This window comes from Rhincodon typus, chromosome 28 (genome assembly GCF_021869965.1).
Source record: "Rhincodon typus isolate 14 chromosome 28, sRhiTyp1.1, whole genome shotgun sequence".
Classification (NCBI taxonomy): domain Eukaryota; kingdom Metazoa; phylum Chordata; class Chondrichthyes; order Orectolobiformes; family Rhincodontidae; genus Rhincodon; species Rhincodon typus.
In genome coordinates, this window is record NC_063359.1 from 2,084,090 (window position 1) to 2,099,561 (window position 15,472).

Sequence of the window (15,472 nt, forward strand, 5' to 3'; positions counted from 1 at the left end):
TGGAGGCTGTGGGTGGGAGGTCACCTGAAGTGATGAGGTTGTAGATGGTCTGGGAGATGCTGGTTTGGTGGTTGGGGGTGGGGTCATGATCAATGGGGCGGTAGGAGGAGGTGTCAGAGAGCTGGCGCCTGGCCTCAGCGATGTAGAGGTCAGTGCGCCATACTACAACTGTACCTCCCTTATCCGCGGGTTTTATAGTGAGGTTGGGATGGGAGCGGAGGGCTGCACGTTCTGTGGGGGAGAGGTTGTAGTGGGTGAGAGGGGTGGAGAGGTTGAGGTGATTGATGTCTCGACGGCAGTTGGAGATGAAGAGGTCGAGGGAGGTTAGGAGGCCTTATGGTGGTGTCCAGGAGGAGGGGATCTGTTGGAGGCAGGAGAAGGGGTCGGTAGAGGGAGGGTTAGGCCCACAATTAAAGAAGTAAGCGCGGAGGCGGGGGAAAAACTGTTCAACGTCCAAGCGTGAGCGGTATTCGTTGATATTAGGGTGGAGGGGGATAAAGGTGAGCCTTTTACTGAGAACTGACCATTCGTCCTCAGTGAGGGGGAGGTCTGGGGGGGATGGTGAAGACCCGGCAGGGCTGGGTGCTACAGTCTCCTCTGGAGCTGCTGGCTGTGGAGGCGGTGGGCGGGGCGGAGTTGGGAGAGTAGAGCTTGTGCCTTTCAAGGTTCTGTACCTGTGGTTCCTATGAAAATCTTCACGTTAATCTGTACAGCTGCTCAATTTGCACTGCAGATCTCCTCTGAACCATTTGGGACTAGAGAGAATGGTTTAATGGTGCAGAAAGATTGCTTGGTTTTGGACAGTTATAACATTCTCTTTGTTAAATGATATTAAATGGCAGACATGGCCATTTTATTTTTGGCATATTGTACACAATATTTATTCTATGATCCTTTCCAATTGTCACAAAGAGACCACAAAACGCACTTGCCACAAACTACTGGGAAGCGTTTTCAGTGGACATTTGTTTCAGTTGTTATAGGTGAGATTTAGTTTCTGTAAAAATACACGGTCATTGAGCCATCCAGCATGGAAAAAGATGCTTCATTCCAACTTGTCCATGCTGATCAAATTTCCCAAACTAAACTAGACCCACTTGCCTGTGTTTGGCCTATTGAAGGACGCTAGCCTCTATTTCATCTGGGTGTGGACTGTCCCAATGATACAGACCTACTTTAGCCAGTACTGGTGCCCACAAACCAGAATGCACTTATCCTACGCCATTCTTTGAGCTGTTTACTCATCACTCTAATTTTATGTACAGTATTGCAATTTATACACTACTCAGGTAATAATAGAGATCATAACCTTTAAGATTTTGTCTTATGATTTAGAGTCTAATTCCTCATACTCTCTGTGTAGATCATTGGTTCACAGACCATGACAACTGGATGCTCCCCCTCATATTACAAGTTCCTTTCCAGCCCTGAGCAGATAGACAGTAAAACAAAAAACAGTATAGCACAGGAACAGTATAGCCCACCTGTCTATCTGCCTGCACATGGTCCTTATCCCTCCATTCCCTGCCTGTTCATGTTTCTGTTTAAATGTCTCTTAAATTTGTAATCCTGAAATCTGGTACCAGGCAGGCAACAAGCTATCTGGACTCCTACTTTTGCTGCAGACAATGGTGTCAATCCACCCTTGCTGTATACCATCTACTACTACCACTACTCTACATTCCTTCTTGCTTCTCCCATTTGGATAGCTTTCTGTACCAGAGCACCAAGGTGCTCATCCACCCCGCAGTCTCCATGCTTATCCAACCAGACCAAGAGATCCTCAAATCTATTGGACAGTTGCAGAGGCTGACACTTTTGCCGAATGGATCCCCTTGCCAGTCTCACTCCATCATTCTCTCCTCTCCCTGACCATTGACCAAATTAGACCTTATCCTAAGTAATGCGAGTGCCTCCTGTTTTAAAGAATCCAGGTGATTTCCCTTCCCTGATGCATTGCACAGTCTCTAGTTCAACCTATAGCTCAAATTCTGAGCAGAAGCTTCTCAAACTTCAAACACATTTTTTTTATTCACTCATTGATGTGAGCATTGCTGGCTGGATCAGCATTTATTGCCCGTTCCTTGTTGCCCTTGAGAGGGTGGTGGTGAGCTGCCTTCTTGAATCATTGCAGTCCATGTGCTGCAGGTAGATCCGCCATGCCATCAGGGAAGGAATTCCAGAATTTTGACCCAATTGCATTGAAGAACTGTTGAAATTTCCAAGTCAGGATGGTGAGTGGCAAGGTAAGGAACTTGCACTTGGCAGTGTTCCCATGTACCTGCCACCCTTGTACTTCTGAATGGAAGTGGTTGCAGGTTTGGAAGGTGCTGTCTAAGGATGAATTTCTGCAGTACGTCTTTTAGATGGTCTACACTGTCGCTACTAAGCGTTCGTGGTAGACAGAGTAGATTTTTTTTGTGTGGATGTGGTGTAAATCAAGCAGGTTCCTTTGTCCTGAATGGTGCTGAGCTTCTTCAGTGTTGGGCAGACACTCATCCAGCCAAGTGGGGAATATTCTGCAATACACCTGATTTAGAACTTGTTGATGGTGGGCAGTCTTTGGGGAGTCGGGAGGTGATTTTCTCACTGCAGAATTCCTAGCCACTGCATTTATATGGCTTGTTCAGTTCAGTTTCTGGTCAATGGTAACCTCAATGTTGGTGGTGGTGGATTCAGTGATAACAACACTACTTTGTTGGCACATTAACACCATTGAATTAATTGTATTTGTAAAACTAATGATCTGATTTTCTCCATAGCCACACTTGGAGCATTACCTGGCTGCTGCTTTAGAAACACCTGGCCACTAAATTAAATACTTGTTTTTCAATGTTGATTTGACTGCGCATAGAATTAGTTTGTACCCAAACAGTGAATCCAGTTGTGTTGAATGTGCCCAGTTAAGCAGATTTTGATGGTCTGCCCATTGAATGTATTCTGTTCATTTTCAGACTGAGACACTAATGCACTGTTTAGAAGAGTGAGTGGTGATTAATGCTGTGTTTGTTTCAATTGATTTGCTGAATGAACAGTTAAATGTACTGGTACAGCAGACAATTCATGAGCTGCATCCTTTTCTCTTAGCTTGTATAAATTAGTCCTTGGGATTTTGACTATCTGTGTGTGTGTTGCCAGTACCAAGATGGCTGGCAAATAGGGCTGTTGTCTGTGCATGGGCAGATAGTCCAAGTGATATCATACCACTATGATAGGGCCCTAGACATGAATGTATTTTACAATAATCCACTGCATTCAAGAGGACAACATTGTGCCTTGTATTATAGCATGTTGAGTACAAATGTTATGATTTAACATGCAAACATTGAAATGCAAAGCTTGACAGGTGCCTGTGTCTAACTGTCTTGGACAGGTGGGTATTCATTAGGACACAAGGCATAGTCAGGAAAGGATCCATATATAAAGTAGAGGTTGGCAGAGAGAGAGCGAGAGAATAAATAGAGGGTAGTTTCTGTGAATATGATCTGTATGTTATCAGAAGAATGAGATTGTATTGCAATTCCAACTAAGGGGGAAAACTCAATGAAAATTAAAAGTACTGGAGTCTTTGACCTAGGATGGATTTTGTTATTCCTCTTTGGCTGAGAGTGGGGGCACAACAGTTACTTGCAAATGGTCAGACTTTAGGTCCAGACAAGCACTTGAAGTGGAGTGGTGGGGGAGGTGGGGTGGGGGTGTGCGTGGTGGACCCTTGCAGCCCGAGCCACTTGGTCTGAATGCTTTAATGTGTACAATAATATTTCAGTCCTAGGTGACACACTTACAGTCCACCTCTGGATATGTTTCTCCCTTTGCCTAACACTCCATCCTGCATTGTGATCACATGGCCAGGGCTTTTTGTTTCTGCAACTTCCTAGCAGTCATGTTGTCAATAAACACAGCTTTTGACTATATCACTGTTGGCAACTCCAGTTTTGTTCAATATTAATTCTTGTGCGCACTAATTCTCAAGGCATGATTTATTGTTAATTGCCAGTGGAAAATTGAAGCGCTGTCTCTAAAAGCAATTGTTTTATAAGTTGGTGGCTTACTGGATCCTTTCAGAAGGTATTAAAAGTCAACCATGAACTTTGGCACTGGAGCTAGGTGTACAGCAGAGAAAATAGATTTCTTTACCTGAACTAGCTGGGTTTTAATAACTTCAGTGCTGATTTTCTGATGTCAGCCGACAAATGACTTGATTTATTGATTGCTGTTTTCCAGCTGGCCTCATATTGTCAGCTAGTGTGTGATAGTGTTGCTGATTGTGATGCTGTATATGCTGGTGGCATGTCAGGGTTACTATTCAAGGATTTTTGATTGCAGTTTTCATGCAAAGAAATTATTGCTGCTATAAATTGGAGATGAGCTGTGATGTATCTAGACTGGCCTGATGGAGATACCATGGAAGGAGTGAAAAAGCTGGTAAATTTCAGGTTGAAATGAGTTGTACAACCAGGGTATTGACAACATGCTAAATCTGAATTGTATTTGCTGTTGATGTTCAGCATCTGTGTAGAAACGGTGAATAACTTTTTCCATTAGTGTGAACGTGCTCACCGCCTCCTGGTTTTTCTTGCAACTGAATGCGAAGTGTTCAAAATTTAAAATATTTGAAGTGCAAATTCCTGTATGAAAATCTCTCGGATATGACTGGGCTCCTGTCATAGTATGCTGTTCATCAGTTTCTCTGAGCCATGTGATTGGATTAGTTACTCTGAGAGTTTAATTCTGCTGATTTGCTATGTTTTATTAATGCAACTCTAAGACAGAAAAGCCTGCCACAGCTGGAGGATAAAACGTGGCAACTGTCACTTAAACCGAGTTGACACTGACCTTCTTTCTTCACTGTCATAAACTTCAACACATCCAAACCTCTGCCGCCTGAGTCTGCACTAAGTCCTAATTACCAGTCATTCTTAACATCATTTGAAGAACTGGGAGATGATATTTAAAATTTTAATCCTGTATTCACCTACTCTCCCCTCCCAAACTTTCCCTCTTATGCAATCCTTCTATTTATCCATGTCACTCGTCAAGATGACTTCAGCTGGCAAGGCTTGTGCTCTGGAATTCTCTATTGAAACCTAATGCCTCTTTGATTTGGAGCCTGCTTTTCTCCTTATGCCTCTATGAAGTGCTCTGTGGTACACTAGAGATATGTAAATTCATATTGGATTATACAGATGTGTGTGTTTTGGATTGAAGAAAATATTGTACTTTACTGAAGGGATTGCAAATAATTAGTGTACAAAACTTTCTCACCCCTTCTCCACTCCCACCCTGACTCTGTCATCAACATAAATGCACCTTTTCCCAACTGTTATCAGTTTTGAAGAAGGGTCACTGGACTCAAAACATTAATTCTGTTTTCTTTCCACAGATGCTGCTGAATTTCTCCAGCAATTTCAGTTTTTGTTTGTCTCATTTGAAGATGTGCCCATTTTTAAAAGTCAGAAATCTCTGACTATTAGGACTTTTCCCATTGTTGATCTTCATGTTGGATTGAATATACCATAAACAATAGAAGCAGGAGTAGGTCATATGGTCCTTTGATCCGGGCTCCTATTCCTTAATTCCAGATTTCAAGTTAACTACTTGGCATTCCTTGTTTGAGCTGTTGTACACAAGCACCATGGTCCGAGCTATGTGGTGAAACTGGAGCATTCTGGGCAGCTCCTCAATCTCAAGTTCTCCTTAAGATGCTCCATATAGATATTGTCAAACTTCTCAATGGTATTTTCCTTCCCTTTTGGTTTTGTTCCTGAAGATAGTTTTGCTACCAGATCCCATGTTCTCATCTTGTAGCCTCGGATTGAACAAATCACTGTCTCCAAGCCACATTCAGTTGTTACTCCTCGCTGGGATAATTTCTCCGCAACCATCATTCATTGTAATAGAAGGTTGTATTTTGTGCTGGAATCTTGATTAAAGAACCAATGACTAATGATCATTGTAAGCAAGTTGAGGCAGGCATGTTACATAGGTCACCCTGTGTGGAAACCTAACACTTTTGTGTGACTTATTGCAAAATTTATTGCACAGAAACGTGCAGTAAATCCCAGATTGTAAGACGTCTTTCTTTGTTCTCAAGATGCCTGTGATGATGACAAGCCTTGTATTTAATGCCTATCCCCATTGAACAGATGATCAAGTGACTTAGTAAGCCATTGCAGCAGGCTAAGTGTCAATCACAGTGTGGGACTAAAGTTACAGATAGGCCGGATCATGTGCAATTGGAAAGTTGTTTCAATGAATGAATTGTCCTTATTACAGTCTGGCAGCTTTTGTAATCTTGATTTTTATTTTCCTGGTGCCAGTCAATTCTAGATACAGGAAACAGTAGGAATTGACTGGTCATTTTCAGAGTCGTAGGTAGTGACTAGCGGGATACTGCAGGGGTCAGTGCTTGGATGCAGCTATTCACAGTATATAATGTTTTAGATGAGGGAACTAAATATAATTTCTCCAAGTTTGCAGATGACACAAAGCTGGGTTGGAGGATGAGCTGTGACAAGGATGCAGAGATACTTCAATGTGATTTGGACAAGCTGAGTGGGTGAGCAAGTGCATGGCAGATGAAATATAATGTGAATAAATGTGAGGTTATCCACTTTGGGAGCAAAAACAGGAAAGTGGTGTAGAAGAGTGAGAGGGATCTCATAGACGCTATTATAGTTCCAACTAGACACAATTAACATAGAAAGGATGTTCCCAAGGACCAGGAGTCCAGAAGCGGGACACATGGCTAAGGTATGGGGTAGGTCATTTGGGACTGGGATGAGGAGAAATCCTCTTCATCCAGAGAGTGGTGAGCCTGAGGAATTCTCCGCCACAGAAAGCAGTTGAAGCAAAACATTGAATGTTTTCAAGAAGAAATTAGATATCGTTCTTGGGTCTGAATTGATCAAAGGGTTTGGGGCCAAGGGAGGAAGAGTATGGAGTTGGATGATCAGCCATGATCTTATTGAATGGCAGAACAGGATCAAAAGGTCTGAATGACTTACTCGTACTATTTTCCATGTTTATTATCCAGTTTTCCAGTTTTGAATTTGCAACCTGTAGTTCCTATGCTATACTCTAACCACTGAAGGTTGCTATCTCTACAGGGGCCTGGTGAAAAGTTCTTGTAACTGGATGGTTTTCTTTTAGTATATTGTACAAAAAGAATCACTGCCTCAGCTGCCATAGTGTTTTGTATAGGTAGATGAGGAGGAATTAGAAAGTGGGACGTGTATTCTGAGCTCAAGCCACAGGTTTGAACCAAGATTGTTTCTTTTTGTAGTGTTCAGGCAATATGGGGTCTGACTGAGCATTGGTAATTTGAGGAGGAGACTGTGTGAAGCTCATACCTGGTTGGTGATCCATCTTATTTTCTTTTGTCAGATGAAGATTTCTTTCAATGACTCCAGTTTACACACGACATTTGAGTATCCGTCAGAGAACTCCCTCATCCAAGAGGAGGAATCTGAGGAGAGCGACAATGATGATGAAGAGCAGTCCTCGACATTCTTTTTTCCACGTCCCAGCTACACCAGCTCTCCCACGTCACCAAGCAGCCCCTTGCGAACTAATACTATAGTCTCAGGTATGTTGTTATGATCTCTTTTGAAACCAACAACTTTTAATTCCTAATGACCAACCTAAAGAAATTCCACGTTAGGATTTCAGGTTTTAAGATTTTTACTGCAACAAACAAACTAAAAGCAACGTCTGTTAAAAATTACTTAATTGGCAATTACTACTCTAAACTAAAAAAAATTTTCCGTTAAACTTTAACCTAACTGAAAATCCTATGCCACAGTTATTCTTCTCTTGCTGTTTTCCACAGATCTGCAATTTTTACAAGAACTAGCCTAAAATCACTCCTGGCTTCCAATAAGGTTTAGGATTTGCTTCTCCCAACTCGCAGAATCATAACATTATGGCGCTGTTAAAAGGCACTTCTCTGTTTCCAGTGTACTCCAAAATTGATGACCGGCAGTATCCCACCACACCAAGACGAAGCTTCCAGAGTCTTCAGATTGCTAAGATATGAATCTCTTTGATTTGAGGTCATGTCCCCTCCATGTTCCCCCGGTAGGCTGCTGAAAGGCAGCATACTGATCCCTGCTGACCACACTAGCTGCACTTATAATTGTTTTTCTGAGACATTTTTCTCTTTCTTTCTCTCTTTTTCTTATCTGTCCAGAAAAACAGACAGACAGTACTGTCTGTAGTTAAGCCAGCTGCTGTTGCCTTTGTTTTCAGCTGTGAATATTTTTCACACTACCTCACAGTAAGTTTCTCAACTTGTGCTTTCAACCCCTATGATAACTAAGCCATCCATGCTTGTGGCTGGACAGAATGTGGACTCCCTTCAATTTCATCTTCCCTAGAATTAAAGGGACAGTTCCAAATCTTAATCATAAAACCTTGCACTCATAATGTGTCTTAAGCTGAAGTACATGACAGCTACCAGTCCCTGGAGCTTCAGCTCTCTGTGAAGAGTAGATACTCAAATCATTGTGGTATGTTCTCTTGCACAGGGCCATCAACAGGGCTGGTCTATAGTGCTTGCCCAGCATTTCCTGTTTCAGTTCTTGACAACTGGATGCTGAATTCAGGAGAGCTTAATTCTTTGCATCACCCAGTTACCAGGAGAACTATGCACAAGTACCCACAATTGAGCAGTCAGCTGGCATGTGAAGGTGCGTGCTTTAGGTTCTAGTCTGAAACCAAAACAACAGTGCTACCTAGTGACTGTTAGGGGAATAGTGCAAAACTCCTCCTCAGAGATAACAGAATAAAAAGAAAAGCTAATTATGTGGATAATAAATTAAGTATTCTAATGAGTGGTGGTTTTGATATTGTTTCACTATTTACCCAGCTAGATCATAGAATGTAAAAACAACTTGATCAACTACTAATGTTGAGCTTGACACAGTTCTTGCAGAACTAAGTCTGACCGAGATTGAACTGCAGAAGGGAAAGTAAATTAGTTACTTCAAGAATAGAAGAAAATGAAGGGCAATGTGCCAATTTAGCTGTGTTTCTCCATGGTGTTCAGGTGTAGTATTTAGCACAATGTGAGCAAGTCAGATATAGCTGGTGGGCATACAAGATAATATTCAACTAAAAATGAAGCATCAATGTTGATTTTGGACTGGTTGTGTCAAACTGGATGTGAGTTAGTGCTTGGGACAGGTAATGTTATACTGAGGTGTGGTTAAATCAGTGATTTCTCTCTATTAAAACTGCCCACTTGCACCTTTGTAATATTGTCTGACTGCTCCTGCCTCATTTCGTTAGGTGCTGAAATCCGGATATCTGATTTTGTTACCTCTAGACTTGACTTACCACAGCTCTCCTGGTCAGCCTCTCATCTTCCATCCCTATGGAATTAAACTTGTACTTGTCTGAAATACAGAACAAACATCAACTCTTATGGTGTCTTGTTCATCTACATCCCAAGTTTAAAGTCCTCATCTTTATTTTCAAATCCCTCAATATCCTCATCCTGCCTTTTGTAGCCACCTCCAATCTGACCAGCCTTCAAATTTCAAAACTCCTCTGTTTCTGATCCCTTGGGATTCCCTGATACTAATTGCTTTACCTTTAGCATCTATATGTTTAACTGCCTTGGCTAATATTCTGGAATTTCCACATCCCAAACTTTTCCAGTTCTCTTTTTTATTTCTTTCAAGATGCTCCTTAAAATCTATTTCTTTGAACTTCTGGTCATCTATCTTGATCTCTGTTTTGTGGATTTGATTTCAAAAATGTTTTTATTGATACCTTTGTTAAACATGTTTTCTCTTGAAAGCACTACATAAGGGTGTGTTGTTTAATTAGATGTTGGTCAGGAGGTGTAACATAAAAGTGTTGTGTGTTGTCTTTCTCAGATGAGTGTGCTGTAGTTAAGGAGGTGTAATGACAGAGGAGGACATGAGTAATGTAAAGACAGAATAATAGAGTGGACTTTGAGACCATCAGTTGCATCAGAGCCTAGCACTGGTGAGCAATTCACAGACTCTGTCACTTTTCCAACTTTGATGTAATTTCAGTCCTGTGATGTTCAGTGTAAAGTTCAATGGTACATACCTCCACCAGGCGTGCTCTGCTAGGCTTTGGTTTACTCCACAGGTTAATGTGCAGAAAGCTTAGCATTCCTCATATAGTAGTACCTTGCTGAGCACGTATGGTTTAGTATGATTCCAGGTGATCCACTTAGGATCTGATGTGATTGCATCTTTCTCTAAAAGATCATTTTTGTCAATCCCTCTCCTGTTATTTTCCCTCCTACTTTTCATGCAGCTTTTACAAACTACACTCCTAAACATGCAATGTCATTCAACACATGGCAGGAACAGAAGCTTGATGAATCAGTTTCTGGGAGGAACAGCTCTCTGCACAGTACAGAATCCTCAACTGAAGATAACATGGTGAGCATTCAGCAATTTGAGTTGGATTGTACATATAACATTAGGTTATCTGGGTGTATCTACACAGGCTCATGTGAGCAGCCCAACTGTAATCTGAGCAACATGCATTTATGTATTCTCTAGTGCACTACTTTTGTTATGTCACTGAGCTGTTGAATGCAGGAATATCTGGTCACAAAGCTGCACTGTCATCTGTAATGGGGCAAGTAACATACCAAGACGTCTGGCAGCATCTGTGGAGAGAAAACAGCCTTCTCTCCACAGATGCTGCCAGACCTGCTGAGTTTCTCTAGCAATTTCTGTCCTTGTTTCATATCTTCAGCCTCCGCAGTTCTTTGTTTTATTAACACACTAGGGCTTTGTCACTGTTCTTTGTTGAGGCAACGTTGGGAGCCAAGTTAAATAATTTGGATTACTACTTGAGCCACTTGATACAGGGACAAACAGACCAGGAAAGCAAATATATGGTATGGAAATAAGGGATCCATTTCATGGGACACTGGCACCATTACTGGGACAAGAAGAAACTGCACTGCTGCAGTGGGCTCCAACTCAATCTGTCTGGTCCAGGGTCCTAATGGAACAATGAATAAGCGTGTTGAAATAGGATTCAAACCAATGAGATAGGGGGTGAGGGTGGGTGGAGATAGAAGAATAATAATAAAGAATAAAATAGCAGAGTGCAATAATTGATAAATATTTGAACATCTGAAAATATTCCAAGCTTCCCAACCCTCTGAGTGTAAGAGTTTCTCCATATCCCAGAACTAAATAGCTGAACCTTTATCCTGAGATTGTGATCCCAAGTAGTGGATCCCTTAGACAGTGGAAGCAAGCTAACAGCCTCTCCCAGGAAAAGGCATGTGATATTTCACTCGAGGATATCACAACTGAAAGTACCAGGGATTGGTGGTAAACAAGTGGATGGGTTGAAAATTCATTGGGAAGTAGTTGACAATGAGTAGAGATATAGGAAATATTCTTGGATTATCAAGTTGTGACAAATGGTATTCTTCTGGGATCTGTTCTGGAACTTCAGGTTTTCATCATCTACATTAGGAATGTGAGAGTGCCCTTGACATCAAGGACACATTTGACAATGTGGCATTATGGAGCCCTAGCAATACTGGAGTCAATGGAAATCGGGGAAAATTCACATGGTTGTAGTCATACCTGGCACAAAGGAAATGGCTGTGGCCGTTGGTCAGGTATCTCACCTCTAGGATAACCATCTTCAGCTGTTTCATCAATGACCTTCCCTCCATAGTAAGGTCAGTAACGTAGAATCATACAGTACAGAAGAAGCCATTCAGCAGTTGAGTCTGTTCCATGAAAAATACACTAAATCTGCATTAGTCCCATTGTCCTGCACTAGGCCCAAACCTTAAATGTTATTATACTTCAAGTGCTCATCCAAGTACTTTTTTAAAGGTAGTGAGTTTACCCGCCTCAACCACCCTCCCAGGCAGTGCATTCTGGATCCCCATCACCCTTGGGGTGAAAAAAGGTTTTGTCAAGTTTCTTCTAAACCTCTTGCCTTTCACTTTAAAATAATGTCTCCTTATTATTGACCCTTCAACTGAGGGAAACCAGCGATTTCTATCCAACCTGTCCATATTCCTCATGATCTTATACACCTCTATTAGGTACCACCTCAACCTCCTCTGCTCCAGAGAAAACAACCCGAGCTTATCTGGCCTCCTCTTAGCTAAGATGCTGCATCCCAGGCTGCATCCTGGTGAATCTCCTATGCGCAATTTCTAGTGTAATCACATACATCCTATAGTGTGGTGACCAGAACTGCACACCGTAATCCAGCTATGGTCTAACCAAAGTCCTGTACGGCTCCAGTATAAACCCCTGCTCTTAAAATCTATGCCTCGACTCCTAAAGACAAGTGTCCCTTGTGCCTTGACTACTTTATTAATTTGCCCCGCTGCCTCAGGACCCTTTGGACAAGTATCCCAAGATCTCTCTGTTCCTCTGAGCTTCCTGGTGTCCTGCCATTCATTGAGTACTCCCTTGCTTTGTTAATTCTTCCAACATACATCACCTCATACTTATCAGAGTTAAATTCCATCTGCCGCTGATCTACCCATCTAATCAATCCATTTACATCCTCCTGGAACTGAAGACCACCTTCCTTCGAGTTTAATATGACTCTTCAGAACTCTGAAGAGCTCTGCTCTGAAGAAGAGTCATATTGGACATGAAACTTTAATTCCACAGATGCTGTCAGACCTGCTGTGTTTCTGCAGCATTTTCTATTTGTTTCAAATTTCCAGCATCTGTGGTATTATGCCTTTGTTTGCAGAATTGTTTGATTTTCATGCATTAAATGAGATCTTAAAAACCTTTGAAGTGAATAGTTTAGCACATTACTTAAAAATGAGTAGAAGGGAAAAAAAACTGCACTTGCCAAGCAACAATCCAGTATCACCCAAGATCCATAAGCAGTTGTAGGTTAATTCATAGAAAAAGGGTCTGTAGCAAAAACGCTGTTAACAGCAGTTTCCAAAACAGTCGAGGCTGGGGAGAAATTCCTGAATGATTCACAAGAAAACTCCATAAACTGTAGAAGTTATTAGTGTAAGTTGCCATTTTAAATTATAAGTGAGCTGTGATTGCAGTTTCTTTGAGGATCTTGGGAAGAGACAGTAATTGAAGAAAATAACATTAAGTGAATGCACAATTTTGCTGAAAAGAAACTGGTTACAGCTTGCGAACTGACCGAGGATATTTAAAGTGGAGAGAGGGTGACCCTTCACTAAAGTTTGAGTATCTGTAAGGTGGCAGTGAGGGTAAAAGGGTTGAATCCTTTTTCTTAGTCTTTCTTATAAAGCCATTTCAAATAATTATTGTAAAGTGTAACATTGGGGTTTTTTTTTCTTTTTTTTGTGTAATAAGCTTTGGTGTTCTTTTGTTAAAAGTTATTTGTTAAAATTACATTGGCATCCTCTTGTGAATATACCACAGTGAACAAATATGGAAAATGAAACTTATGCCCTGTCAAGCCAAGTTTCATTCAGGGATCAAACTCCTCCAGTAATGCCATCTGCTGAGATCATAAATGTAGGAAACACAGTCATCCAAGATATCCAAGTTGTGGTTTTGAAGTGGTGAAAACTAGGAACTGTGGAGGAAGGAAGAGATTTGAGTGGCAATTTGCACAAGCAGGAGTAGGCATACGAGCCACCTGAGCCTGCTACAATCCTAGCTGATCTTAGGTTTCTCCTCTCTTTGTGCCTGCTCTCTATATCCCTTGATTTCCTGAGATAGCAAATATTGTCAATCCCAGCCTTTTTTTCATTGAGCATCCAAAAACCTCTGGCCTACAGAATTTCATATTTTCACTTTGAAGTAATTTCTCTTCACTGCAGTCTGAAATGAATGGCTCCTTGTCCTAGATTCTCTGACTAGTGGAATCCATCTCTGAGCACTTACTCTTACCAGTCCCTTCAGAATCTTGTATGTCTCAACGAGAGAGCAGATGCTGGTACTGAAACAAAAAAATGCTGGCGATTACAGCAGGTTAGGCAGCATCCATGGAGAGAAAGCAAGCTAACATTTCGAGTCTGGATGAGCGCTGATGAGTCACCTAGACTCGAAACGTTAGCTTCATTTCTCTCCATGGATGCTGCCTGACCCACTGTGACCCGGTATTTTTTGTTTTCAGGCATGTCTCAATGAGATCTCGTTGCACGCTTCTGCACTCCGGAGAACACAGTTCTGATCAATGGAAAACCTCTTAACTGAGACACCAATTTAGTGAGCTTTTACTGTATTGCCTCCAATGTATATCATATCGCAAATGCACTCACTAAAACTACTTGCAATGCTCCAGATGTGATATTACCAAAACCCTGTACAATTTTAGCAACTTCTTTTTTATTCCTGTACTTCAATCCCATGCATTAAAGAGCAACATGCCATTGCCTTCCTAGTTGCTTGGGCCATTTGCATACTGATTTTCTGCACTCTTGTCAGAGTACACCCAACTCTGTTTGAGCATCACCACTTGGAACTTTTTTCAGATATTAAGTGTCTGCTTTTCTGTTATGACCAAAGTGAATGACTTCATATTTCCCTACATAATCTGCTGTCTTGTTGCTACTTTTTGCACACACTCTCTATCCACCCCACAGCTTAACTTTCCACTAGTTTTGTATCATCAGTAAACAATACTCTGTCTTGCCATCTAAGTGATTAATATAGATTGTAAATAGCAACACTCCATTAGGCATTGCGTACCAATTTGAAAATGCCTTGTTTATTTTCACTCTGTTTCCTGTCCATCAACTAATCCTCTATCCATGATAATATATATTACTCCCCTGAAACCATGAGCCCATGCATGTTGATCTTTTGTGTGGCACCCTATGAAATGCCTTTTGGAAATTGTGGCAAACTACATCTACCCTACTAGTTACAAGTTTAAAGAACCCTAATAAATCTACCAAACAAAATTTCCCTTTAATTAAATAAAAACCAAAAGAACTGCGGATGCTGTAAATCAGGAACAAAAACAAAGTTGCTGGAAAAGCTCAGCGGGTCTGGCAGCAACTCTGTTTTCTCCTCCACAGACGCTGCCAGACCTGTTGAGCTTTTCCAGCAACTTTGTTTTTGTTCCTTCTAATTAAAGCATGTTGACTTATTTTCATTAAACAATGCTTTTCTATTTGCACTTCTTCAATAGTAGCTTTCAGCATTTTCCCAAAGACTAATGTTAGGCTAACTGGCCTGTACTTCACTGTTTTCCCTCTCCCTCTTTTCTTGAATAGTGGTGTTACATTTGTTAACTTCCAATCTGATGAGAACGTACCTGAATTTGAAGAATTTTGGAAAATTGTAACTATGTATATGAAGAGCAAAAGAGAACAATTCGTGAAGATAAATGTAGGTTTCTTCCAGTCAGAAACAGGGCAAGTTATAAAGAGGGACAATGAGATGGCAGACTAAATACATACTTTGATAACAAGGTGTAGAGCTGGATGAACACAGCAGGCCGAGCAGGAAGGCTGACGTTTCGGGCCTAGACCCTTCAGAAA

At 41.3% G+C, this 15,472-nt stretch overlaps 1 protein-coding gene across 3 annotated transcripts in view; it reads left to right on the forward strand.

Annotated features, from left to right (window-relative positions):
- The window catches only part of tprn (taperin), an 85,953-nt gene that overhangs the window by 66,805 nt on the left and 3,676 nt on the right, over nt 1-15,472 (forward strand). The window contains exons 2-4 of one of the 3 annotated variants that reach the window (XR_007265046.1): nt 7,387-7,588; nt 9,885-9,996; nt 10,297-10,396. Coding sequence is in view for 2 of the 3 variants with exons in the window: in XM_048613502.1 (XP_048469459.1) it covers nt 7,387-7,588; nt 8,529-8,690; nt 10,297-10,424 (492 nt within the window). In the remaining variant the exon portion in view is untranslated. Of the gene's footprint in view, nt 1-7,386; nt 7,589-8,528; nt 8,691-9,884; nt 9,997-10,296; nt 10,425-15,472 lie in introns of those variants that run through there. The other 2 variants (XM_048613502.1, XM_020514305.2) reach the window with 2 other exon arrangements.